Source organism: Dermochelys coriacea, chromosome 2, assembly GCF_009764565.3.
Source record: "Dermochelys coriacea isolate rDerCor1 chromosome 2, rDerCor1.pri.v4, whole genome shotgun sequence".
NCBI lineage: Eukaryota > Metazoa > Chordata > Testudines > Dermochelyidae > Dermochelys > Dermochelys coriacea.
The window spans coordinates 115,291,387-115,317,376 of record NC_050069.1 but is presented as its reverse complement, the minus strand read 5'-3'; the positions used below and the strand labels follow the sequence as shown (position 1 = coordinate 115,317,376).

The window sequence follows — 25,990 nt, the reverse complement described above, 5'->3', positions numbered from 1 at the left end:
GGTCTTCTGGGTCACAAGATACTCATCTGCTTCTTTGCAATTCAGAATAGCCAATTACCAAGTCCTATTACCAAGCCCTGATGGCAAAGTATGACTTCAAAAATTATTCTTTTTCTCAGGCTTTATTAAACACTTGCCTCAGGATCAGAGAGGACAATTTCAGGCCCTCATTACAGAAGGCCAGACAGTTGCTAAGGCACCTCTACAGGCTTTGCTCAAGGCCACTGACACAGCTGCACTTTCCATGGCTACACCAGTAGCCATGCACCAAGCTTCTTGGCAGCTGTCTTCCAGCCTCCTCCAGAAGGTAAAAATTACTGTTGAGGGCCTTCCTTTTGAGGGATGCAAGTTGGTTAATGACACCACAGGCGGGTCTCTTCGCAGGTTGCAGACTGCTCAGTGATCTCGTCCAGTCCACTACTAGCCCCTGAGACCAGCTGAATCCCCCCACCCCAGGAAGAAGCCCAAGTTCCCTAAGAAAGGGCCCTCCTCTTCAGTGAACTCCCAACCAGCAATGTCTTCAAAATACCAGTTTTGACCTATTGGTCAAGGGCCACGAACTACCATCTGCTCTGGATCCTACGCTGCACCTCCCTCTCTCCCACTACTACCACCCTGATGGCAATCATCTGTCCCATTTTCTACTTTTATGCATCACCTCAGACGGATGAATCCTGGAGTTGATTTTCACAGGCCATTCCATCAAGTTCAGCTCCTTACCACCCCCTCACCCTTCTTCCCTATCCCTCTTCAGAGCCATTCTCACAAGGATCTTTTGAGACAGAAGGTATAATCTCTCCTAACTCTGGGATCGATTGAACTTATTCTACTGGATTTCCTCTAAAAAGGTTTTAATCTTGGTATTGCTTGGTCCTGAAGAGAGTTGAAGGACGGAGATCAATTCTGGATCTCAGGATTTTCAACACTTTCAGCTGTGATCAGCATTTCAGAATGATAACCCAAGGAATGATAATTCCCTCTCTAGATCCGGGAGATTGGTTAATTGCCCTTGACCTTCAGAATGCTTATTTCCATATCACCTTTCTGCCAGCCCAAGGGCTTTACCACTGTCTTATTGGTTGCCACAGTCCATCTTGCTAGATGGAAGTAATCATCTTCCCCTATCTGGACAACTGGCTCCCGAAAGGTTGCTCATTTTTAGAGGCTCAGGCAGTAACTGGCAAAGCTCTAGCTCTTTACCACTCACTAGGCATTGGTCTCAACCTGAGAAAATCTACTCTTATACCCAGATAACAGACTTCATCGTGGCCACTGGACTTCTCCAGTGCCAATGCGTACTTGCCCAAGGACAGATTTACCTTGAAGTTCAAAGACACAGCAAATCACAGCATGGACTTGCTTACAACTTCTGGGCCATATGGAAGCCTGTACATTTGTGACACCCTTAGCAATAGTACACTCTTGGTGTCTTCAGGCCTGGCTGAGAACCATCTATATCCCCAACAAGCACAGTCTATTGGAACAGGTGTCAGTTCCTTGGAGAGTACTAAACACTCTAAGTTGGTGGAAAGATCCACAGAAGAGTGTGTGGGAGTTCTGTTCCTGCAGCCTCCTCCTATAAGGACCATCATTCCAGGCATCTCGGTGATATGCTGGGACGCACACTCCCAGAACATCACAGCGGAAGGAAAATAGACTCCTTGGGAGGCCATACTCGATATCAACATATTAGAGTTCAGAGTGGTTCATTACCCTTGCAAGCACTTCCTACCCGCAACAGGCACCACCCAATCAGGATCATGCTGGACAACAGAATAGCAGTGTATTATATCAGTCATCAAGGAGGAGCAAGATCCCAGTCCTTATGCATCAAATCCATAAAACTTTGGAATTTTAGTGCAATATTACACTGTGGGCAAATCTCAGCAGTTTATCTTCCTGGGCTACAGATCACATTGGCAGATTCCCTCTGCAGACATCGACCACAATGGGAGCTGAATAACAAGGTATTCCCAGAGATATTTTACTTGGGGCCAGCTACTGATATATCCCTTCAAAACTCCATCCAGTGTGAAGTGCAGACAATTCTGCTATAGGCGATGGGACCTCCACAACTTGACAAGAAATACCTTTAACATTCCTTGGCCTCATGTAATGCTTTATGCTTATCCTCCAATTCTCTTACTGCTTAAGGTTCTTAACAAATTGAAAAAAGAAAAATTAGTAGCCATCCTCTTAGCACTATCTTATCCAAGAGAGGTGTGGTTCCCAGAGCTGACTCGCCTGTTTCTGTGATTGTCTCTCCTTATTCCCCTGACAGTGAACCTCCTCACCCAAGAGTTGGGATTGATCACTCATCTGAATCTTTCAGCACTTTACCTGAAGCTTGGCTACTAGATGGTTCTCTGGTATAGAACAAGACTGCTCCCCAGAAGTACAAACTGTACTGCTTCATAACAGAAAACCTCCAACAAGAAAAATGTACCTGGGGAAGTGAAAATGCTTCCAGTCTGGGTGTGGGCAGAGATATACAGCTCCTTTTGAGTCTTGTCTGTCACACATTCTCAATTACCTGTTCTGTTAAAAAACTTCATATTTATCATTGAACTCCGGCAAAGTTCACCTAGCTACTATCGTCGCTTTTCACTTCTCAGTCAAAGGGTTTTCAGTTTTTACTCACCCAACCACAATGAGGTTTATCAAAGGCCTCTTCAATCTCTTCCCTCCTGTCAAGGAACCAACTCCACCATGGGACCTCAACTTACTCCTTATTGCATGGAGGAAACCTCGATTTAAACCTATGGTGAACTGTTCCCTCCTTCATCTGTCCCTTTAAGATCTCATTTCTCATAGCCATCCATTCAGCAGGAGGGTAATGAAGCTTGGAGTCTTGATCACTGACCTACGGTATATAGTGTTCTATCACAACACGATGACTCTGGATCCATACCCTCGCTTCCTTCCCTAGGTTTCCCATCAACCAGGAGATCCACCTCCTTGTGTTTTATCATAAGACTCCGACTTAGAGGAAAGACTCAAGCTTTCCCACACTGGATGCAAGGAGAACTCTTGATTTGTACCTAGACAGAGGTAGACCCTTTAGGGCTTCAACCAGGCTTTTCATCTCAATTGCAGAATGCATGAAAGAACAAGCAGTGTCCACCCAAAGACTATCCAAATGGGTTGCAGGATGCATTTTAACCTGTTATGAAGCCTCGGGGTTTCACCTTCCTCCAAGTCTTGAGCTCATTCCACCAGTGTTCAATCTACCTCAGTAGCCCTGCTGAAAAACATACCGTTGAGATATCTGCAGGACAGCAACCTGATCTTCGGTACACATGTTTTCCCAGCATTACTCTCTTGTGACTGCACCCAGAGCTGATGCAGCTTTTGGCAAGGCTATTATATGAAAGTGTATCAAAGTTCATAAAATGTCACAAAAATAAATATTGATGGGAAAAGTTACAAAATGGAGACCGAAAGACTTAGTCTAACCAAAAAGACCTATTGACATAACCATGGACTAGGACTATGTTAAGATCATGCCTGGTAAACAAGAGAAGTGTGGGACTGGAAATTAGGTCTAATTGGTGGACAACATAATGAGGGGATGAGCTATTTCACCCATCACTCCCTTTTGGAGCTCTTCAGAGAAAAGACTTTGGGGGTGAAACTTGAGTCTGCCAATTGCTGACTGAAAAAAGGGGAAGAAGTGAGCTTCATCATCATGGTTTCCACCCTCACCATCTCCTGGGACTCAGGATCCAGTGTGACACTGTTGGGCCTTCGTCAACCTAATCCTAAGAGATGTCCTAACCAAGCGAGACCAGAGAGAAGGACTCAGATAACATAGCCAGTGGAGGTGGCAAAATCCCAACCAGTGGGGTGTGAGAATTTGTCGAACCCTTCACCCTCTTTCTCCTCTCCCCCACGCCCCGCCATGTTTCCTTCCCTATCTTATTTCTTCTCTTTCCTGTCTCTCTCCTTTTGCTTTCTGCCCAAGCCAGCCAAGACTGCATATTTTGCAACACTGCTGTAAGTTGGTGGCCAGAAAGGCAGCTAAAAGCAATGCCCTAAACAGCACAACTCTGTTACAAGAGGTCAGCCAGGTCTCAAAGTGGCTGAAAAGACCACGTGTTTCTCCCGCAAGGAGATTTCAGGTGAGAATCAACACCAGAGACAGAAGCAGCATTTTTCTGTCATTGTTGTTCTTTTCTTTCCCCATTTATGTGCGTTTGTCTTGTTTTGCCTTCTAGGAAACTGTTTCAAACATCAACAGCCGCTCCAGCCAATCTCTACTAACTTTTTCTCTTTTCCTTAGTGCTTCACATTTCAAATGCTTTAATTGTTTTTCCTCCATTTCTGTAACTTTAATAAAAAATTAAAAATATCTTTTATGGCATGTTTGCCATGGCACCAAGCAGGGTAAGGTCTCTGTATACCAAACCACCCATTTGGTTTAAAACTGTTTGTTTAATAGTGGACAGTGACAGGGTCATGTTAACTCCTTTAACTCTTTGAGTTATTTATTTCATCAAAATTAATATAACAGGCACTTCCACTGCGGTGGTGGCAAGTCCCTACCTCATTCTTGCAAGAAACACTTTAGCCACCTAAGCAAGTGACTCCAGGAGAGGGGTTCCTGGTTGTGATAGGCAAGCAGAGATAGGTGCCTCCCTGAGCGGGGTGTGGCTTAGGACTCACCCCTCTCCTCTGCATTTTCCATTGGCTAGCTTAGGCGGTTCTCCATCTCGCATGCTGTTTTTTGTGGATCTCATTCTTCGATGCCTAGCTGTCCCCATTCATTGTATAGTGAGCCTAGGTACCCAACTCAGGCATTTTTGATTCTAGTGTTTGTTCCAGTGATTTTTCTAGGTCCCTACAAGTTAGGTGTTGTGACACTTGGTTCAGGGTGTTAAATGTTTGATAACTGTGGACTGCGTATCCGGGTGTGGGGAAGAGTGAGCTGGTTATACATCATATACAAAATCAAAGTACACCTGTAACTGTATTTTTCTCAGTGTAGATCCATGTGCAGAATGTGACATGGATACAGAGATATGTATATTTAAAGAGTAAATCTTGGGTACATAGATATGTATATTTAAAGAGTAATTCATTTTTGTTTTTCTCTTAAGGAAACTTGACAAAACATATGAAGTCCAAGGCACACAGCAAGAAATGTATGGATTTAGGAGTTTCAGTAGGCTTAATAGATGACCAGGATGGAGAAGAATATGGTATGGATTTTAAATCTTCATTTCTTTACTCCACCTTTTTATTGATTTATTTTTCTGTCATCTCACGTATCTAGCCTTTCTCACCCAAAGCCTTTGACTTCTGTTAGAAGGAAATGCCAGTGTGATAGACACCTTAGAAATATGATAGAGAGAGTAAAAGGTTCTAGAAAGACACACAAGCCACAAAAAAAAAAAAAAAAAAAAAGGATGGCATTTGCTAAAAGTCCATTGTTGGGAAATGTTCAAAAAATGCTACCCAGTTTAATATAACCAATTTTACAAAACTTCAATATATCTCAAAAACATAAATTTTCCTGCAGAACATGCAGTTCCACATCACAAAATTTCACATTTTTTGCTGAAAATAATTTTGCTTAAAACATTAAATTTTAATTCAAAAGTCTCACAAAAATTGGACCAAATGTCAAATCTTCAATAAGATGCTCAAATTATGAACATATTGCTGTAAATATTTTGTGCAGCTCATCCCAGAAAGCATTGTGCTGCATGCAGAAGAAGACTGTGCTCTTGTAGCAGTGATTGAGTGTATATCACTAGGTGGGGTGATATGCCGTTAACAATTCTGCCGCTTTTCCACCTTCGCGCTTTTTACTTTTTCATTAATAACATGAACATCAGTAAAAGGCATTTATAACAGCCGATAAAATTTGAACCAAATCCTGTATTCCTAAAACACTCAAAGCTACCCATGGAAGAAGGTAGGAGGTTGAAGCTGTTCCAGAAATGCAGAATTAGGGACATTGCAGATTTTGATTAGTTGAATAAGCTGGATCACTAGCATTGGGCAACTCTGAGAGGTAAGACAGGACATGATTTTAGCACTTAGTTTTGGCTCTTGAAATTCATCAGTGTAGTGGTGGAATGCATCCCCCCCACCCACCTGTACTGCAGTAGGATCAGACATATTTTTGACTTCGGTATATTTTTTTTATTTACATTGAATAGTTTATTAGATTGTGGAGAAGGCTTTAAAGAGAAAACTAGTGAAGAGTTTATTGAAAGAAGAAGAAAGGGTAATAGATTAATGCACTTGCTCCCACTTGACAACTAATAGCAGACTAAGTGAATCAGTCTGAATTGAATTCTTAATAATGTTGAGAATGTGACTCAATGTTCTTCAGTTGGTATGACTCAGTAATGTTCTAAGTACAAAGGAAATGGCACTTGCCCTTTCTGAGCACAAATTGATTTATTCCTTCTGAAGACAAGGAAAAAACAAAGGTAATCTTTCTATTTGACAACAAAATTCATGAATTAGTCCTCTTACTAATTGATGTACAAAACAAGTACCACAGAAAATATGCAGCCCCATTACATATTCACATTTATTTCTCACTTAGGAACAATTTTATTTCAAATGTTAAGTTTCCACACACAATTTAAAAAAAAAAAAAAAAAAAAGCTAAACTGTTTTTTTTAAATACCATTCTGCAGGTATCATAATCTTATTTGGCGTTTTGTAGCATAGGTAATCAGGGATGTTCTATTCACTAGAGTGAAAAAACATAAGTGATTGATAGGTTTATGTTTGCATTGTTAAAGATCTCCCTTTATAGTAGTAGAGTTATGGTTTTGGATTTAAAATCATCATTAGTACTCTGGACAATTGAGTTATTTTTAAATTATTATTTTAATTATAACTGTTAGACTATGTAGTAATTCACTAGCATATATTAGGGCACAACATTTTTGCAAGAAAATTACTAAAATGCTATAGCTAAATTTAGTGGGATTTAAAAAAAAAAAAAGAAAATTTGAAATTCATTGCGATTTAGACATTTAATTCCATTAGGCTCCTCTGAAAATCCTAGCCTGATCTGAAGTGTCCACTTGCCAGAAATTGCTAAAATCATTAATAAGTGCCCAAATACCAAGAGAAAACAAAGCACCTAGATAGATAGTGCATAATTCTTTTCAGGGAAGAAAACTTGATACCCAGTCTTTAACGAGACATAGCAAGGATCTGTCATTGTGTTTCATGTACATCTGTGTCCCAGATGTAAATTGACCTGAACATTTTTCAGTAATCTCTGTAAAAGTTCTAATGTATATCAAAATTTACCCTAGTAGTAGTATGTACTATATATTATAGAATGACTTATATTTTACTCTGTTTTACAGAGAAAATAATGCAAGTTTTGGGGAACAGTTAAAATGTTTCTCCTTAAAGAAACTGACTCCATGTATCTTTAGTTTTGGAGTTGTGTGCCAGTACATGCAAATGTAACCCACACACCTTCTGGATGTGGTGTTCTGTCCCAGCTAATGGCACTGAGAGCATTTAGCAAGAGAGAAAATGAGTCTGCTCTACAGCCTTAGCTAACAAGAAGTTGGCTTTTAGCACATGCGGTAGAGGCTCATGCACTAAGCTCCAGAGGTCCCAAACTCAATCCCCCCTGCTGACAACTGGGATCTGTCAGCATTATACAAGCATAGTACTTTCTAAAAGCAGTGCTCTAGACAAGGTTATGAATTTGGGGTATGCACTGTAAGGTGTTAAGATTGCATCAGCAAAGAAATGCATGTTGACTGTATGCCAAGTTTCTTCTCTGCTTACAGTTTGTACATTTAATTGCTGCTATTTCACATAGGGTTTTTTTAAACCCTTTTATTAGTTTTATGTTTTTACAGTTGTGTAAAGTTTTATTTCTCATCAATATTCTCTAGTCTTTGTTTGTCCAAACAAAAGAGAGAGAATTATTTTGATGTATGTAACCAAGCAACCTGAATTCATGAAGGATGTACAGGAAGTCTCCCCTTGGGGCATGCAAAAGTTGTAAATGGTTGCTGTGCACCTCTTACCCCCTTTTGTTTCTTTTCCAAAGGCCACTTTCTTCAGCCTTTATTGTGCTCTTGTTGTTCCAGAGCAAAAATAGAAGCAAAACTACATATGAAACAAACATTTTAAAATCAATATGAGAATCTCCAGTAGAGGTGGGAAATTGGGAAATGTACTTGATATTTACCTTTGTTTACTAAAGGTAACATTTTAAAAAGTGCCTGAGTCACTTAGGAACCTTTGTCCTGTTGAAAATCCATTTGCTCTGTTTTATTAAAGGTCTGTGTTGTTCTGTGGAAGAAATTACACATGTTCTTTAGAAGAACCACATTATTAAGCTTCATCTCTATTACATAATAAGAGTCTTTAACCTCTGAGTTAACACAGTTCATTTACAGTAACTGACCGTGTAAAGTAAATGGAACTTAGACTCCAAAGTCACGTAGGCACTTTTGAAAATTTTACCCTAAATAATTTAATATCATGTGCTTGATAAGCTAGAATTTACTAACTGTACCATTGTTAAATTGGGGGAAAAAAAGATTATTACTTCACCTTGCATGTACGTTTACATGTGTATCATGCTGCAGCACTATTTAAAATTAATTATTTTTAATAGAACTTAATGCTTATGCTGCACAGTAAGATCTGATACTACAATACATCTAAATTATGGCGTTATGCTTGTACTTTTATAGTGATTGAATCGTGTTTATTATGTTTGGAGATTGTGTAAATCATCTGATTTCACCTAATAACATCAGTATTATTTGATCCTTTCACCTTCCACCACCTTGATTTTCAGTGGTGAATGTTTTATTTGTGTCAAATATGCTTTTTTTTTTTACTTCAATAAACGACAGCTTTGCTTGCTTTTATATTTTATTCAAAGAGCTGACTGATTGTTAGAAGTGGCATGTTTATATCATAGGAACCAATGGTCCAGCTGACTCAATATTCTTCCTCAGGCAGCAGCCAATACCAGCTGTTTTAGAGGAAGGTGCAAGAAATCCAGGAAGGGACAACTGGGAAATGACTTGGTCATAGAGGAAATTTCATTTTTCCCTAAAGGCAGTTAATTGTTCGCTTATGTCCTGAAACAGCAGGGTGTCTATAGGTCTTATGTTATAATTTGTTATCCTAGCATATGTAATAATGCATATTCTTACTGGCCATATACATGTCTAGACTTTTGTTGATGCCTACTTAACTAAGCTGTTGTCTCCAATAAAACTCAGTAGGTTTTTCCTTGGGTTAATCAGCTGAAATTAGTGTTTGGCATTTAAAGAAACTACTAGCTTTTTGTTTGAGTCTCACAGTTAAAATTTACCACTACTTATGTTATCCTACTAATACCAGCACTAATGCCACTATATGAGTAGCCCTGTTCTTTAAGCTAATATCAGAAAGAGGTTGACTCTCACCTAGAAGTACTTCACAGTTTAATATCAGCATATAGAAAAAGGGAATGGAAAGCTGTTGTAGATATTTCCCTATTGTGTGCATACACTTAATGCTATCCATTTTTCAAACAACTTGATACATTGCAGTCCTTACACTTAAGAATTTACAGGACTACGATGCTCTTTAAAAGAGAGCGAGAGTGAGATTCCCCCTTGCTGGGTAAGAATCTGTGGGATCGGAGCTTTTAACAGTGTTCTTTTGTTTGGATTTGTCATCATTTGGGTATTAGTAAATACTTTTGGTTTCACCTTTTGTGTTCCAAACCATCCCCACGTCATTTTACCTTTCATCTTCTGATCCATGGAATGTTCTTGTCCCCAAGGGTTACAATGTAAGGAATGTTAATATCTGAATTCAGCTGTCAGCAGAAGTGAACCATTTCGTGTGACAAAATCCAACTGGGGATATCCTTTTTGACCATGTTGGTTTTTACTTTGCAGTCTTTTTAATAAAATGAATTTGTATCTCTTCTGAACTGTAAACGTTCTAGGCCTGATCCTGCCAAGTGCATATGAATGAGGTTGCTTTCCTGAATAAAACTATTCACAAGTGTAAGAGTTTGCAGACTTAAGTAAATTGCCAGCTATGTTATACAGGTTATTTAACAATAAACTCCAGTGATGAGAAGAATTTGTGAGCAGTCTCTATGCAGAAAGTTTTCATCTTAAAAATATTTCTTGCTTTCCACACTGTAATTGTTAGATATTTTTATATGTAATATACACTGAATTGTAATTTTCAAACAATATTACATTAGCCTTTCTAAAGATCAGATTTCTCCAAGTTAATTAGCAGTGTGTCATTTATCACAGTAGTTCATAAACTCATTTTCAAGGCTCTGGATTAGTTTAATGCTGTTTCATTCTGTTTTTAGCATAGAAAAGGTTAAAATAAATGAAAACCTCAGTAAAAATCTTCTACCAATAATCTGGAAGAATCTAAAATAGACCTTTTTTTTCTTTTCCAAGGAAGACTTTTTTAAAATAATAATTAACATGATTATTTGCTGAGCTTAAATGTATGTAATATGCATTCTAACTCTACATCCTCTGACCTGGGAGTAGAATGTCTGTGGCTACCAGTAATTCAAAATACGAGATTTACACAAGGCAGGATTATCTGTGAATAACACTTCTTGTTTAAAGAAAAGAATGTGAGAAGCCATAAGCTCTTTTCTTTTTTTTACGTAGTTTCAGGTTCAAACATCTACAGCTGCTTATCTGAGGATCCTAAGTTTCTTCCAGCAGATGTCACTATGAGTCTGTTAGACAGTAATGGGCAGAGACTAATAGCTGAAGCAGTATTTACACTTAATCTCTATGAGTTTACTTTAAAAAATAGTAATCCATCAAATTTAGAAAGAGGTGCTAATTTTGTTTCATAATTTTCTTGTTAACATTTACCTATAAGTTTGTAAAAGCTCTCTGCCAAGTAGTTTTAAATTGTCTCACTGGGGAATTGGAGATGTCCAGTGCAAGACTGTAATACTCTTAATCTTAAGTATGTACCTGCAGTACTATTAGAAAAACAGGTCGGGTGGTGATGGTTTACAAAGGAGATGCTGCTGTATATTATTGGTAATACAGTGTAATATTTGAAAATATTTCCACCTTTGTTGCCATAGTATACTATATCTTTCTTAAACTTGGATAAAGACTATAACTTGATAGTATGGAATAAATGCCTTAATTAGTTGTTAAGTTAGATGTTCCCATTTTCTGGACAAAATAAACTGAGGCAGGTGCATTTATTGGAAATAGACTCAAGGCTGCAGGTAGAAGTGTTTATCAGCCCAGGATATTATTCAGTTAGTAAGAAGTACCTTCGGTCTCTCATAAGCAGAGCTGTTCGGGACACTTGTAGTTAAGATTGCCTAACGTTTTCCATTATAATTCCCTGCTTTCAGTTGCTTATAAACTTTGCCAGACGTAGCCATATAGGCTGAAATTTTCCATGCTTGCCCTCTGCCTCAAGCTGAACAATTTTGGAAAGTTGCAGCAAAAGAGTTCCGCCCTTTTAAAAAACAAGGTTAAGGAAAAATCTTAGTTATGCTCATGTTAAATGTATTTTTTTCCCCAACTGTTTCTTTGAAGAGTTCTAATGCCTCCCTGCTTTGTAGCAGGAGCTTGGAATTTGGCAGGGGAATAGTCCTTTGGTCTTCTCCTTTTCTCATGAAAATTTACCCAGATATGGTCAAGTTATAAGCCCCTGAACTTTGCCATTTGATGTCAGTGGGAAGTTACTTACATGACTAAGTGGCTGTAGGATCAGGCCCTGAAAAGTTAAATCAGACACCACACTTATTTCTGACCATATCAGAATCAATATTGAAAAATTATAAATTTAGACTACGAAAACATTTGCTATGAGGCAGCGTGTAAATATTATTACTAAAATGAAGAGCGGATTCAAGCAGGAAAAATATTTTAAAATAAAGGGCTTACAAAAGTGTGTCAAGAAATGCTTGTATTATCTATCTCAGTCCTATAGTTTGTAGCATCCTCATCTGGTAAGAGCAGGGCTGGAGTTAGTCAGCCCTAGGCTCTCTCAGTAATGGACATATTAAGATGCTAATAATTCCAACTAATGCTGCTGTGTGGAGGAACTTTAATCCTTTTCTTTCCCTCTTGGAGGTAAAATGCCATTATAACAACTAACTAATCAACACCATTTTAAAAAATACTGATCTGATTGGCCGGCCAAGGACATAAGGACAAAATTAATCAAGAGGGTTTACCCATGAAGCTAGTGTACTTCAATAAGTAGGATTAAAAACTCAATTTTACTAGCTGAAGTGCTAGCAAATCTATAGTGAAAAGTTATGTCAGTGTTTCTATTAAATCACTGTTTGCAGTTAACTTCCTGAAATTTTCATTTATCTGGCTGGAAGGTTCAGGTCTCATTTATGGCCTAAGGAGAACATTCTTTGGAAAAGTTGGAAGAAAAAATGGTGGTTCAGCCACGTTTTGAGGGAGAACAAAACACCCTCATCCTCCTCCTCCAAATGTTTTTGCCATTTATAAAATATTCTTGAGGTTGATTTTTGTAAAACAGTTTTTGTGCTAAAATGGTAGGATTAGACCTTTGACTGGGAAATAACCTTTATAGAACAGAAGAGCCATGAAAAGTTAGACTGAAAACAAGTTTTGTATTTGCAAAGTTATAAGTGCTTGAAAATCCTAGAATAAGCATTTGCAGAACTTTGGATACTAGATTTTAGGCACATTCACCAAAGTTCTAAGCAAACAAACAAATCTGGGGAGGCTAACTCAGGTGCTCAGTGAACATACAGTATATGTCTGCTGAGGTACACACTGAAAAAAGCAGGGCTCCTTTGCAGACTGAAAATGTCTGAAGAATATTTACTTCAGTGGGTTTTGGGTCAGGCACCCTATCAATAAAGAGAATCTGCTTTATTAATTGTGGACATTGAGCAGGATAGAGCCTTTTTCTTTTAAATGAATAGGAACTTCAATTGCATAAAACAAAAACAAACAAACAAACAAAACCACCTCTTAAAGACCATTAGATTTGCACAGTTAAGTCAGGAAATGCAGTTAAGTTTGGGCTTCCATAAGATCCCTTGCCTCATTCAGTACCTATCTCCCACATATAAATGATGCATGGACTCATCCATACACAGTTGTACTAAGTAGTGGAATGTTACCCAGGCATATCTAAGATGTTAGAGGAATGTATCCTTTTTTTTTTTCTTTGAGAGAGTATTAAATCACATAATTAGACAGGGTCAAACTGCATACATGTAAGAGGGTAGAGTTAAGAAGGGTGCAGGAAACCTTAATTTTCACTTATCCTGAGTGCTTTACACAAACATCCTTCAAGTTCTCCAAATAGATTTTCTTTTTCCCCCTTTTTTTCTTTTTGTAATAGTAGACACTATTTTCTCTAAGCTGGATCCTTGTATTGGTTATTTTGTGACCAAGACGAAATGTGCCAAAACCTTTAAAACAAATATTTAAATATTTAATCACAATCATTATAACAATGCTGCTAATCATAAAATTTCCTCTATTTTTTTACAAACTTACACTGATATCACAGCAAAATGCACACAGCTCTTGTGATGCATCAACTATTTAATAACAATATTATACAGAACTTAGGTCAACAAGCAAATAATACATTTTTCCTACTAAACTTCTACAGGGAACTTAAGCAGGCAGAAAGCAATTACCAAAGTTGGAATTGGACTAAGACATCTTGATTAACAAGCCTCAGCTTGCAAAAAAAGGTGCTATAGGCTCTTTCGGTTACAATAAGCGGTCACAGCCTCTGTTTGACATCTCTTCCAAAGACTGTACCTTGTTGTTAAAAACCTGTAACCTTCATGGTTCTTCCCCTCCACATAAGAAGAAAGCAGAAACTGTAGAGTCAGACATTATCATAAGTAACATCTCTAATATTAGATTAATAGATTCATAGATACTAAGGTCAGAACGGACCATTCTGATCATCTAGTCCGATCTGCACAACGCAGGCCACAGAATCTCACTCACCCACTTCTACGAAAAACCTCACCTATAATACTCTAAGTATTCATTAATTACAAAAGCTCAGGGACCTATCAGTGCAGTGATCATGCACACGTGGATATAAAGCATAGTGTTCCTTTTTGCATTGCCAAAAGAACTTGAGTGATTTTTTTTTTCACATCTAATGTTTTGAAAGCAGTGTGGGAGTAATGGAACTACACTCATCCCTGTCAGGTTACTTATAATGCAAGCTTCTGGCTCTAGGTCTACACTTTTAAGCAGAAGCTGGCAAACTCAAATGATGGATGGAAGTAGGGAAACGGGGCGGGGGGGAATGATGTCCCCACATTAAGCCCTGCATTTAAGGAATCAGTGTCCCCTACATGCTTTCCACTTTTTGATGATGGGAGATTGAGGCATATGCATAAGTTTACAAAATATTGGCATAGGTCCTATATTAACAGTATTTCCCTGTGAGATTCATACTATTTTTAAATGTGTGTTTAGAGAAGGTAATTTCTCACAATGAAGTGGGGAATTTTGGCCTAATTCCTTGGGGTCTCTTTTAGTGTTTATATAAAAATGTATTCTGTGCACATCAATGTAGTCACCTCAGAGTGATGATACAAACCAAAGCTTCTGCAATATATAATGCAGCTGACAAAAATGTACTTAAAGAATAAAATATATATGTTAAATATCAAAATATATCCTTAAAGCTAAATTGCAAGTTGATCTAAAAAAATCTGTCTCTTAAAATATGTGCTTAATGCATCAAATAACCAGGCTTACCTGTGTGCTGGATACCGCTCATCTAAATCTTACTCCTTTATCTTTATTGTGGGCCTGGATCTAAAAAAAAACCCAAACCAGATGAATGCTAATCTAATAATGCAGGTGTTCTCCATTTGGGAAACCCTGCCAATGTTTTGAATATCCCTCTTCACTTTGTTACTTGTGCCATTGAACAAGCTTTGTTTTAAAATATTCTTTTTATTGGAGATTTAATTATAGGAACAAAAGAAAAGAAACGAGACTTAAACATTAGCACACAGCAGGCATACTAATGTAGAGAAAAGTAAAGAGTTAGTTGGAATCCAGATGTTTAATGCTTAGGAGCTCAGTCAATCAAAATGCAGAGATGCTAGCATTGACTACAGTGAAAGCACTCAGATATGTAAATCCCTGAATACTGATTGGTTGAAAATCTGAATGACAATGATTGATGTTACTATTCAATAACAACCGTGAAGTGTGTCAACCCCTGTGCAATGTTCAGATCACAACTATCAGTAATTACTCACAACACACTGTTTTGCATGACAGCTATGGTTATTTCTCACTGGCTACGCAACACAGATCCCACACACGTAATCTCTGCAGAATGTACCTCATATGTGCACAGAAACTCTGGCAACCTAAGCTTTTCACCTCTTCCTACTACCATGTTATGCCACCTGCCACTGTTCACCACCACCCACCATGCTCCTTCTTTTGCTAGTATTTGTTCCTATGGAAAAACTAAACCATTGTGGCTCCACAAGAGGGAGTAATTCATAGAATCATAGAAATGGAGAGATGGAAGGGACCTCGAGAGATCATCAAGTACAGCTCCCTGTGCTAAGGCAGGACCAGATAAACCTAGACCATCCCTGACAAGTGTTGGTCCAACCTGTTCTTAAAAACATTCAAAGACATGGATTTCACAACCTCCCTTATAAACCTATTCCAGAGATGAACTATGATTATAGTTGGAAAGTTTTACTTAATATGTAACGTAAATCTCCCTTTCTGGAGATTAAAGCCCATTACTACTTCTCCTACCTTCAGGGGACATGGAGAACGATTAATCACCATCCTCTTTCGTCTTGTTGAGTTCAGAGCAATTCCCTAATTTGACAAGGTCGTTTTGAATTCTAATCCTCTCCTCCAAAGTGCTTGCAACCCCTCCCATCTTGGTGTCATCCACAGAGTTTATACTCATTCTCTCTATTCCATTGTCCAAATTATTAATGAAAATATTGAATAATATGAGACCCAGGACTGACCCTTCCTACAGGACCTCACTAGATGTGTCTTCTCAGTGTGATGGCAAACTGTTGATAACTACTTTTTGAGTACTGTTTTTCAACCAGATGTGCACCCACTTCATAGTAATTTAATCTAGACCATATTTCCCTACTTTGCATATGAGAATGTTATGTGGGACTGTGTCAAAGCCTTACTAAAAATAAAGATATATCACATCTAGTGTTTTCCCTCCAATCCACTAGGCCAGTAACCCTGTCAAAGAAGGAAATTAAGTTTGTTTGGCATGATTTGTTCTTGACAAATCCATGCTGGTTATTCCTTAAAATCCTATTATTTTGTAGGCATTTACAAGCTGCTTAATAGTTTGTCCCAGTATCTTTCCATGTATCAAAGTTAGGCTGACTGATCTGTAATTCCCAGGGTCGTCCTTCTTCCCTTTTTTAAAGATAGGTACTATGTTCGCCCTTCTCCAGTCCTCTGGGATCTCTGGGTTCTCAAAGATTATCTCAAAGATAATCGCTAATGGTTCTAAGAAAGCTTCAACTAGTTCCTTAAGTACTCTAGGATGAAATTCATCAGGCCCTGCTGACTTGAATACATCAAACTTATCTCTTTAACCTATTTTTTCACTATTTGCTTGCATTCCTCCGTCTACCCCCTCCCCAATTAATACTTGTGTTAAGCATCTGGTCACCACGGTCTACTGCCCGAGGGGGCCAACAAACAGTCTCCTTCTTCCTCTGGTGCTGCTGTAGTCATCCTTATTTGACTAGCAACCTCTGTCCCAGATGTTTCCATGTATGTCCTGTCAATGAAGCCCTTGCGCTCCTGGTTGTTGCGCAAACAAGCCACTTCCTTTTGCAGCTCTTATCTGCTTCCTGATGGACTCCACTTGCAGACACCTCTCACAAAGGTGGTTCCACCTGCCTGATATTCATCGGTGTAGATGTGCAGTCTGCATTCCCAGCCAGTCCAGACCAGGCTAGAGTGGAAGCCTGCAGAAATTGCTTTCTTAGGTGCATGATATTGTTGAAAGATTCCCCTCCTCCCTGAAACATATGAGGGTGGATAGGGAACAGCATCCTAATCCATCCCTTCCCCAGCATAATCCATCTTTTAAAATTATTCAGAATGGTTAAAAACACACTTTTTTCAAAGAGAGACAGGGATAGGGAGAGCTGGGAGAAGGAAGAGCCAGGGAAGTTTTAAAGGTCAACATTTTCATAACTGGATGTATACTATCTAATTTTGAAAATCTTGGCTTTACTTTTTTTTAAATTACTCATTGGGCAATGGGATCTGAGTCTTCCTAAGTAGCACTGGGGTATGGAGAGGCAAAGGAAGGAGAGCTCAATTTTAATTCTAATTAATAGTAATAAATAATTACATACAAAATACTACATTAGAAGTATGATAAGGTTATAAAGTCAAGAACTCAAAAATTAAGAAAAGCCTAAACTTAGACTGTCTTTGTGAAACCTTAATTTGTCCCTAGTTCACATATACATTATGGCCAATATATCATAGGAAGTCTCTGGCACAGCCACAGATAGAAAGGCTAACCTTACATCTGGCATTTTCTAGCCTTTGGATGCTTGACTCTGCAACTGTTTTTCAGAACTACTTACGCATGTGAAGTTATTCTTTTGTCTACATGTTCGTAGGATCCGAACCATAGTTTGAGTTTGTACATTTACAAAATACTTTTTATAATGGTAGCCACACTCAAATTCCCACAGTTCAGAAAGGGAGTACATAAGCGTAATAAGAATCTGGTTCAATAGTTATAAATCTTTACGGACCATACTGATTAGCACGAACATAAGTTTAAAATATCAAGTATTTGCTAAAGTGCTGAGCTTAAGTCTTCTGCAGACATCTGTGTGCAGTTCCATAAGCTACTGCAACCACAATAATTCTATCACAGGAAATTGAAGAGCTATAGAAAATATATATTTTGCTGTCAGTATGACAATTTCTTTTGAAGTCTGTTTTTAAAAAGAGAGTATTTCAATAACAAAAGCTTAAAATATGTGTAGTTAAAACACTGGTGTTCCTACTGCTGTTCATTTGAAGTATTTCATCTTATCCTCTAAAGGCAGAAAGCTTAAGTAGCAATAAGCTTTGAGTCAAAGATTGTGACAATGTTTGCCACTGACGGTGGGGGGGGAAGATCATAGAAAGTTGTATTAGGTTAATATATGTGTGCGTGTATATAGTGATCAGTATATTCCAGAACAAATCAGCTATCCACAGGTATGAATGCTTACACCAAGAAAGAACTCAAAGGTGAAATCCAGAAACTGACCACTTTCTTGCTTTTACACGATACACAGTAGGAATTTATGTATTAGAAGTGCCCGTTTTAAATAGAGTTTTTCTGCAATGTTTTTTTTAAGAATGTTTGAATTCTTGCTTAGGTATTAAGTATGTTCTTGGTTCACATCTTCCTGGCTCACAATACTTTAATGCCGTGATATCTTAAAACAGTCCTCAAAAATGAGGACACATCTCTGCTTTGGAGAGTAATGTATACTATAATTAAAACAGGTCTTTTATATTCTCATCAGATAGTTATTCATTATGTGTATTCTCATAGACGCCCCAGTTGTGGACTCTGTGCTAGGTGCTGTACAAATACAGAACAAGGACAGTCCCTGATTTTATAATCTTAGTAAAGTCAGAGAAGAATTGTAATATATATTTAATAATATTGAAATTGAGGAGGGAACTTGCCTATTTATAAGACTCTGAAGATCTATAAATATCTGTGTGCGAGAGCGAGAGTCCAGTGTAAGTGGGAATCTTACTTTGAGAAATCCGTGAAATGAATACAAATCTCTTGGGATTTTGGACAAGACAGGGAACCTAGGTATTAAGTCAAATTAAGAGACTGGAGACAAATGGGGAATTTATGAGCTAAACCCATCCTAAACTCTACCACTTTTCATAGTCAAGACAAGCCTATGTGACTCTCATTTTGTTCACTGCATAGGTGTGAGGATCCAGTCAAATTAATTCAGATAGATTTACTTACTTATAGGACTTACAAATATGGTTTACACCAACATTTGTAGGAAAGGTGATCTCTGCACAGGGAGAAGAGAAGTAGTATGACTCCTCAAAGAATACTTATGCAGTGTTGGTAGAGGGATAATGCCATCTCCTAGACGGGTGCGGTTTAATCCTTCCGCCCCCCTCCCCCCCAAGGATACTACTTAAAAGAGAATCCAGACTGAGTCCCAAGACCCAAAACTTCAAAAATCACTGACTCACACATATAGATGAAAGTCATAGGTCACTCTGGAGGTGTCGTATGTAAAGAAGTCTTTCATATAGTTGTAGTGGCATTAAAGCTGATAGATCCAATTAAGAACCTAAATGTGTGGTTTTGGATGTGGTTTTGTTTCATTTGGATGTTTTTGTGCTTTAAATTAATTATGCAAAGTTTTTGGTTATCCTTTTAGGAAATAGAGATGAGAAAGTAAAGGAAAACCATAAAATGTGTGAAGACTGATTTAATAATTTATGTAACTATTCCTCTATTGAGCATATTTGAGGAATGGGCTTTTTAAAATTAATTTTTCCAAGAACTTTTTTTCTCTTGGAAGAACAGTTTTGTCTTCAGGTAAAAATTTTAAATGAAGACAGGCTAAAATGTAATCAAACTTTTCCACTAGCATGATTCTTATGCCAATGTCCAAACTGGACAGTCTCTGCGTAAAAGAATAAGTGGACACAAATCAGACGTTAAGAATTATAACATTCAAAAACCTGTTGGAGAACACTTTAATCTCTCTGGTCACTCGATTACAGATCTAAAAGTGGCAATTCTTCAACAACAACAACTTCAAAAACAGACTCCAATGACAGACTGCTGAATTGGAATTAATTTGCAAACTGGTAAAATTAACTTGGGCTTGAATAAAGACTGGGAGTGGATGTGTCATTACACAAAGTTAAAACTATTTCCCCATGTTTATTCCCCCCACACACATACACACGCACTGTTTTTCACATGTTCTTGTCAACTGCTGGAAATGGCCCACCTTGATTATCACTACAAAAGGTTTTTTTCTCTCCTGCTGATAATAGCTCACCTTACCTGATCACTCTCGTTACAGTGTGTATGGTAACACCCATTGTTTCATGTTCTCTGTGTATACAAAATCTCCCCACTGTATTTTCCACTGCATGCATCCGATGAAGTGAGCTGTAGTTCACGAAAGCTTATGCTCAAATAAATTTGTTAGTCTCTAAAGTGCCATAAGTACTCCTTTTCTTTTTGCGGATACAGACTAACACGGCTGCTACTCTGAAACCTGTTGTTAGATTATATTTCTGTGAATGGTTGCTATGAGCACAGAAAGAAAATATATAGTATCCCTTCTTAGTTAATGCACAGCTTACTATCTAGGATGCAAGGGCTGAATCATTACGCAAAGAATTATTTACAGACTTAGAGCTCTTCCATATCCTAATCCTACTACTAATTTAAAAGCATAAAGGCTTGAAATGTTGAGAGGTCGTTCTAACGATACAAATTTTTTTACCTAAAGCTTAGTGCGTATGTTTTTCTGTGTGATGCATGTTTTGTTTGTGGTTTCACAGCTGGATAGAGTAATGGTAGTAGGTCTTAATTCTTAAGGTCTGATTTTTTTTTTCATAAGTCATTCATCTTGACAGTATGTTGTCTGTGTAAATTCCCATAAACAGAGGCTCTTTTTGAAATTTTAATACTAATACCAGACATTCTTGAATATTAGGGTTTTTTTCTGAGCCAAATGCTGTTTTGTGCTGATACTTTCTTTGGAGAGCTCAGCAGACTGACATTTAATCCAATATAAAATAAAATATTAGTGTATCCAAGCAGTTCATCTTTTGTCAAATATGATCCAGCCAGTTTGGCTTGGAATCAGATACAACAGATGGGGTTTCTCTCTTTACTGAAGAAAATTCTTCTCTTCCCAAGGTACGATACAAAAAAAAAAAAAAGAGAGAATATCTGTAGTTTAGCTTACCAACTAAAACTGATCAAGAGTTTGATTTCTGAATGATGGGCAAAGACAGTAGTGTCAGTTCAGCTTTTAGACTTAAAGTCAATGGGACTTCTCATGTGAATAGAGTTACCCGTCTGTTAAGTGTCTGCAGAATCAAGGCTGTTTTGTGCACTAGTTGTCAGTTAACTCCTAGTACATTTGGTTGATATTAATTAATGCTTTTACTGCTTTTTTCTTAAAGTGAAGAATTCTGGTAAAATATAATTTTAGTCTCTTCTGCCTCTTAACTAGACACATTTCTGATTAGCACTTTCCATTCTTTTTGTTTGTCTCTTTCAAAAGATAGTGTAGTAATGATTCATACTAACTGCAAGGATGTCCACTTATGAGTCAGTAACAAACTTGGGAATATCCCACTGGTAAGCTTGGCAAACAAATTTGGCATCACTAGAAACTTAATGAACCATGAAACCAATTCCCTCTACCCCCTGCAAAATAACTATTTATTAAAAGAAACACTTTGTATAGAGCAGATTTAAGGGGGAAAATGGCAGCCTTAAAGGCACGAGAACAATGCATAAGTAAAAGATAGAGGATTGGCATAAGTATGCCTAATATACTTTGGAAAATGGAAGTTTAGAGCCCTTGGTTGTTTGTGACTTAGTAGTGGAAAGTAGCTGTTGCACTTGTGTTGTACTTTGAGTGTTGGGTGATAGACATATGTGATTCTGTTTTGTATCAGCATTACAATTCAGATGATATCAAGTTGTTTTGTCCTATTCCTCCATAGCTGATAACTCTGTTAGAAAAACTTTGCTAGGCTTTCAGTGGAATAACTATTTTTCTAATTTTTGTATTGGGTCTATTTTACAGGTGAGAAGCAAAGGTTTGGCTGTGATCGATCAGGATTTGATGTGGAGGATTCTGATGGCCCGGAGGATGATGACAATGACAATGAAGATGATGATGAAGACAGCCAAGCTGAATCAGTCTTATCTACAACCCCCTCAGTTACCGCCAGCCCTCAGCATCATCCATCTAGAAACATCCTACAGGAGACCACAAGTGCTGATGAAGACATCAGAATTATAGACTGCTTTGCTGGGGTCCACACAGACTCTATGGATGGTCTACCTAAAGCACTACTTACAAAGATGACTGTACTCAGTACAGTACAATCAGACTGCAGGAATTCCAGGTCACCAATAGCAATCGCACATCAAGAGGCAAAAGAAGAGAAAATACAAGACAAGGAAATAAGTATAGAGCCTACCATCTCCCCTGGCCCTTCTCCTAGATCTCCATGTCATCAGATGTCTGTAGATTATCCAGATACAGCAGAAACTTTGGGAAGTTCTGCAACACCAATTACTGTTGTTTCAAAGGTTAGAGTATTCAATTTAGGGGGAGAAGGGAGACTTGTATTTTAAATCCTTCTCAAGAGCTGTGATTGGGAGCCAAACGTATTATCTATCCTTATTGTGGTGATTTTTCTAAAAGCCATCTAGTTTCCTTCCTTATATTCTTCATACAATTGTTGCAGACTGATGCAGATTTAAAAAAAAAGAATTCCAAGTGCAGGAGCATAGTAGTAATATAGAAACACAGTTTTTACCCCCCTCCCCTCAAAAAAGTGTGTAGATTAGCTTGTATCTCCAGGACTAAAAGGATTAGTTATAACATGGTTCTTTAGATTTTTGCAAAAGTTTTGAATTAATTGGCTGTACTGTTCAGACTAACTAGTGGTATATACCAAATAGATTTAGTGCTAGAATAGAATGGTATGTTCCAGGATCCAAAAAACCTGCACAATAGTTGCCTTTGTTCAATACCAAGGGCTGAGAAGAGCACAGAATTACTAATTTCAAGCTATAAAAAAATTAAGACTTGTGTTCAAAGTTTCCAGCTCAGTGCACCTTCACCTAGGCAAAAGGATTAGTTGTTGGGCACCTGCCTCCTTGATCTCTGCAGTAACCTGACGTGTAAGGTAGGGTCACGGGATAGTAAGCCCTAGTAGTAATAGTAGTATTGCAGTTTTCCCTAGAAGCCCCAGTTGCAATGGGAGCCCCATTGTGGGAGGCACCGTACAAACCGACAGGATGAGAGTATCCCTATATCAAACTGTTTACAATCTAAATAGACAAGACAGACAAGGAGTGTGAGAAGAGACAGGCACACACAGGCAAAGTTAGTTGTCCACGACCATACAGCAGGTCAATGGCAGAACTGCGAACAGACCCCAGGTCTTCCAAGTCCCAGTTCAGTGCCTTCTCCATTTAACCATGTCAGTTTATGATAACAATACTTTATCATCCATCTCTTTTCATTCTAATCTTCCAGATTAAAATCCTGTATTAACAAATGCATTTAGCATTAGCCTTTCAGTGCAGAGACTGTAATGCTGCTGCTGCGTGGCTAAATAAATACACCAAGGAGAGGAGGACGCTTGTAGATCTGGATGACCAGTTACAAGATACCACAGTAGTTAATCCCCAGTCGAGAGCTGATTTTCACAATTAATTTACTATAAGGGAAATGCCAAAATGCTTGTTAAGTATTAACACTAGAGAGAAAGCAGATGTACTAGACTTAGGAAAGTTTTATTAAAGGGTGAGGATGCAGAGACATAGTCAATAATTGTTCAAGTCATGAGCTGCATTGTGAACTGATTTGTTGCAACTTCCAAAAGGGAAAGTAGGCTATAATTCAAGCAACCTCTTTTAGAGTATTTTGATTTAATTTAGCTGCATTAGCACTCTTAATATTGAAATGTTTTTGCTGTTCTTTCGTAGAGCACACCATCTGTGGGGCTTCCCTCACCACCCATGGACCAAAGCACACAGACAACAATGGTGATTCCTTCAGCAGCCTCACCTTATCCTGACATCCAAGAAGAGAAGCTGCATGCCACAGAACTGACAGCTCCTCTGACTCATTTATTTAGCCACCTTCCTTTGCACTCACAGCAGCAAGCCAAGACACCTTATGGTATGATTCCAGTAGGGGGAATTCATGTGGTCCCTGCTGGCCTAGCCACATACTCCACATTTGTACCAATTCAAGCTGGGCCAGTGCAACTCAGCATTCCGGCTGTTAGCGTGATTCACAGAACTACAAGTGCACTTGGTGACACGGCATGTACAGTCTCTGCCACTGCAAATCCACTAGGAGTTGCTGAAGTGAACAGTGTTGTGCCATGTATTCCAATAGGTCAGATTAATGGGCCAGGCATCCAGAGTCTGAGTGCACCAAGCTTACAACCTCTTCCACCATTAGGCATGGAGACAGTGAACATATTAGGCCTGACAAATACAAATATAGCCCCTCAAATACATCCTTCAGGACTCACGCTAAATGCTGTGGGACTACAAGTTTTGACTGCAAACCCTTCTCCTCAGAGCAACCCCAGCCCTCATACACACATTCCAGGCCTGCAAATACTGAATATAGCACTGCCTACGTTGATTCCTTCAGTCAGCCCCGTAACTACAGATGGGCAAGGAGTTCCAGAAACACCAGCTTCCAGTAACAAAGCCTGTGAAATTCACCAAGAGCAGACTCCTGTGAGTTTTCCTGCAGCTGACAGCAATCCGATCACTAGTGCTTTATCTCCTCAAGCAGCACCGACAGTCCAGTGGTACAACGTAAAAAAGGTTGCAGAGCCTTTTCCTTCGAAGGAGTATGAAAGACTCGATGGTCCTGGAAAAACAGATACTGAAAAGGCTGACCCAGTAAATCATATCAAACCAAAGTGTGATGTCATTTCCATTCAGGTCAAAAGGGCTTCCACCTCAGAACCCCTCTTGAAGGTGAATTCTGAAGTTTTAACCAAGTCCCCTGTCCATCAAACTCTCTCTCCAAAGAGACAGGTACATAGGCCAGCAGGATTGTCACAAAGGCAGAATACTGTACAGTTTAGTGATGGCAGCAGTGATGATGAGGACAGACTTGTAATAGCAACCTAGATTTTTTTATTGTTATTATTATTATAACACTTACAGGTTTCTTTGCAAACCTTCCTTTCCTTAAAGCACATTTTTCTGAGACAAACTCATTACTAATCTTTGTGCAATCATGAACTCTTGACCAATAATTGTTGTTTCTTGTCAGCTCCAGCCATTCTTGTACATGTTGTATAGACAATTGTGCCTTTTTGGAGTTTTATGTTTAGAAACCTGTACAGATTGTTGAAAATATATATAAATATATATATATAATATGTATATTAAAACCAGGTAGTTGCTTGTGTTTAGTAAGTAAAAACATCTTATGTCAGAAAAACTAAAATGATTAAATTATATGTTGCACTGTTAAATGTAAATTTTTATGGCTGTGGGGCAAAGTTTCTGTGTACAGATCTAGTATGTAAAACTCCATATTTATTGTATCCATATTAGTCTTGGAACAAGGGTCTGTCCATCTTTCTTGTGTAAGACAGTAGCTTTACACTTAAAACAAAATACAGTATCTGTGTTATGAAATATTACAGTAAAATTTTGTTTACTGACTTTACCATTGCTTATGTTGTGCCTTCTTGATACTAATTAGTGATTGGTGAGCTGCCTAGACCATTTATTTTAATACAGCCCCCATAATTTACTTTCTGTTTTGAAACTGCTGATCAACTGCCTGCAACCATGGTTTCACCCATAAAGAGTGAATTAGCAGGTGTTTCATGCTCTCAGGAAACAAAGGCTTCCTTTTTAAAATTCCCGTAGGGAGCGTATTTGCTTCTAAATTTTTCATATTTATTACCAAAGCCTGAATGTCAAAATAAGTCTTTTTGCACTTACCAAAAATGACCAGGTTTGAGGATAATCTTGTCTTTTGTAACTATGAACGATAAAGCACCATTTTAATGAAACTAAAATATAGCTGAGCATCAAAGGAGTAGTTTGTGTCTTCTTGCTTGTAGTATCACTAGTGCAAGTGGCAAAAGAATGATGCTGCAACAGTGAGGGTTTTGCAGTACTAGTTGTCAGGATATTTCCTTAGCTTCTC

General features: G+C 38.2%; 1 protein-coding gene across 14 annotated transcripts in view; it reads left to right on the top strand.

Moving 5' to 3' along the window:
• Positions 1 to 25,501, top strand: part of HIVEP1 (HIVEP zinc finger 1) — a 201,857-nt gene extending 176,356 nt beyond the window's left edge. For all 14 annotated transcript variants that reach the window (XM_038390706.2, XM_038390703.2, XM_038390705.2 and 11 more), the window contains 3 exons: positions 5,100 to 5,201; positions 21,863 to 22,374; positions 23,782 to 25,501. In XM_038390706.2, coding sequence (XP_038246634.1) covers positions 5,100 to 5,201; positions 21,863 to 22,374; positions 23,782 to 24,954 — 1,787 coding nt within the window. In that variant the 3' untranslated portion in view covers positions 24,955 to 25,501. The remainder of the gene's footprint in view (positions 1 to 5,099; positions 5,202 to 21,862; positions 22,375 to 23,781) is intronic.
• The last annotated feature ends 489 nt before the right edge of the window (positions 25,502 to 25,990 follow it).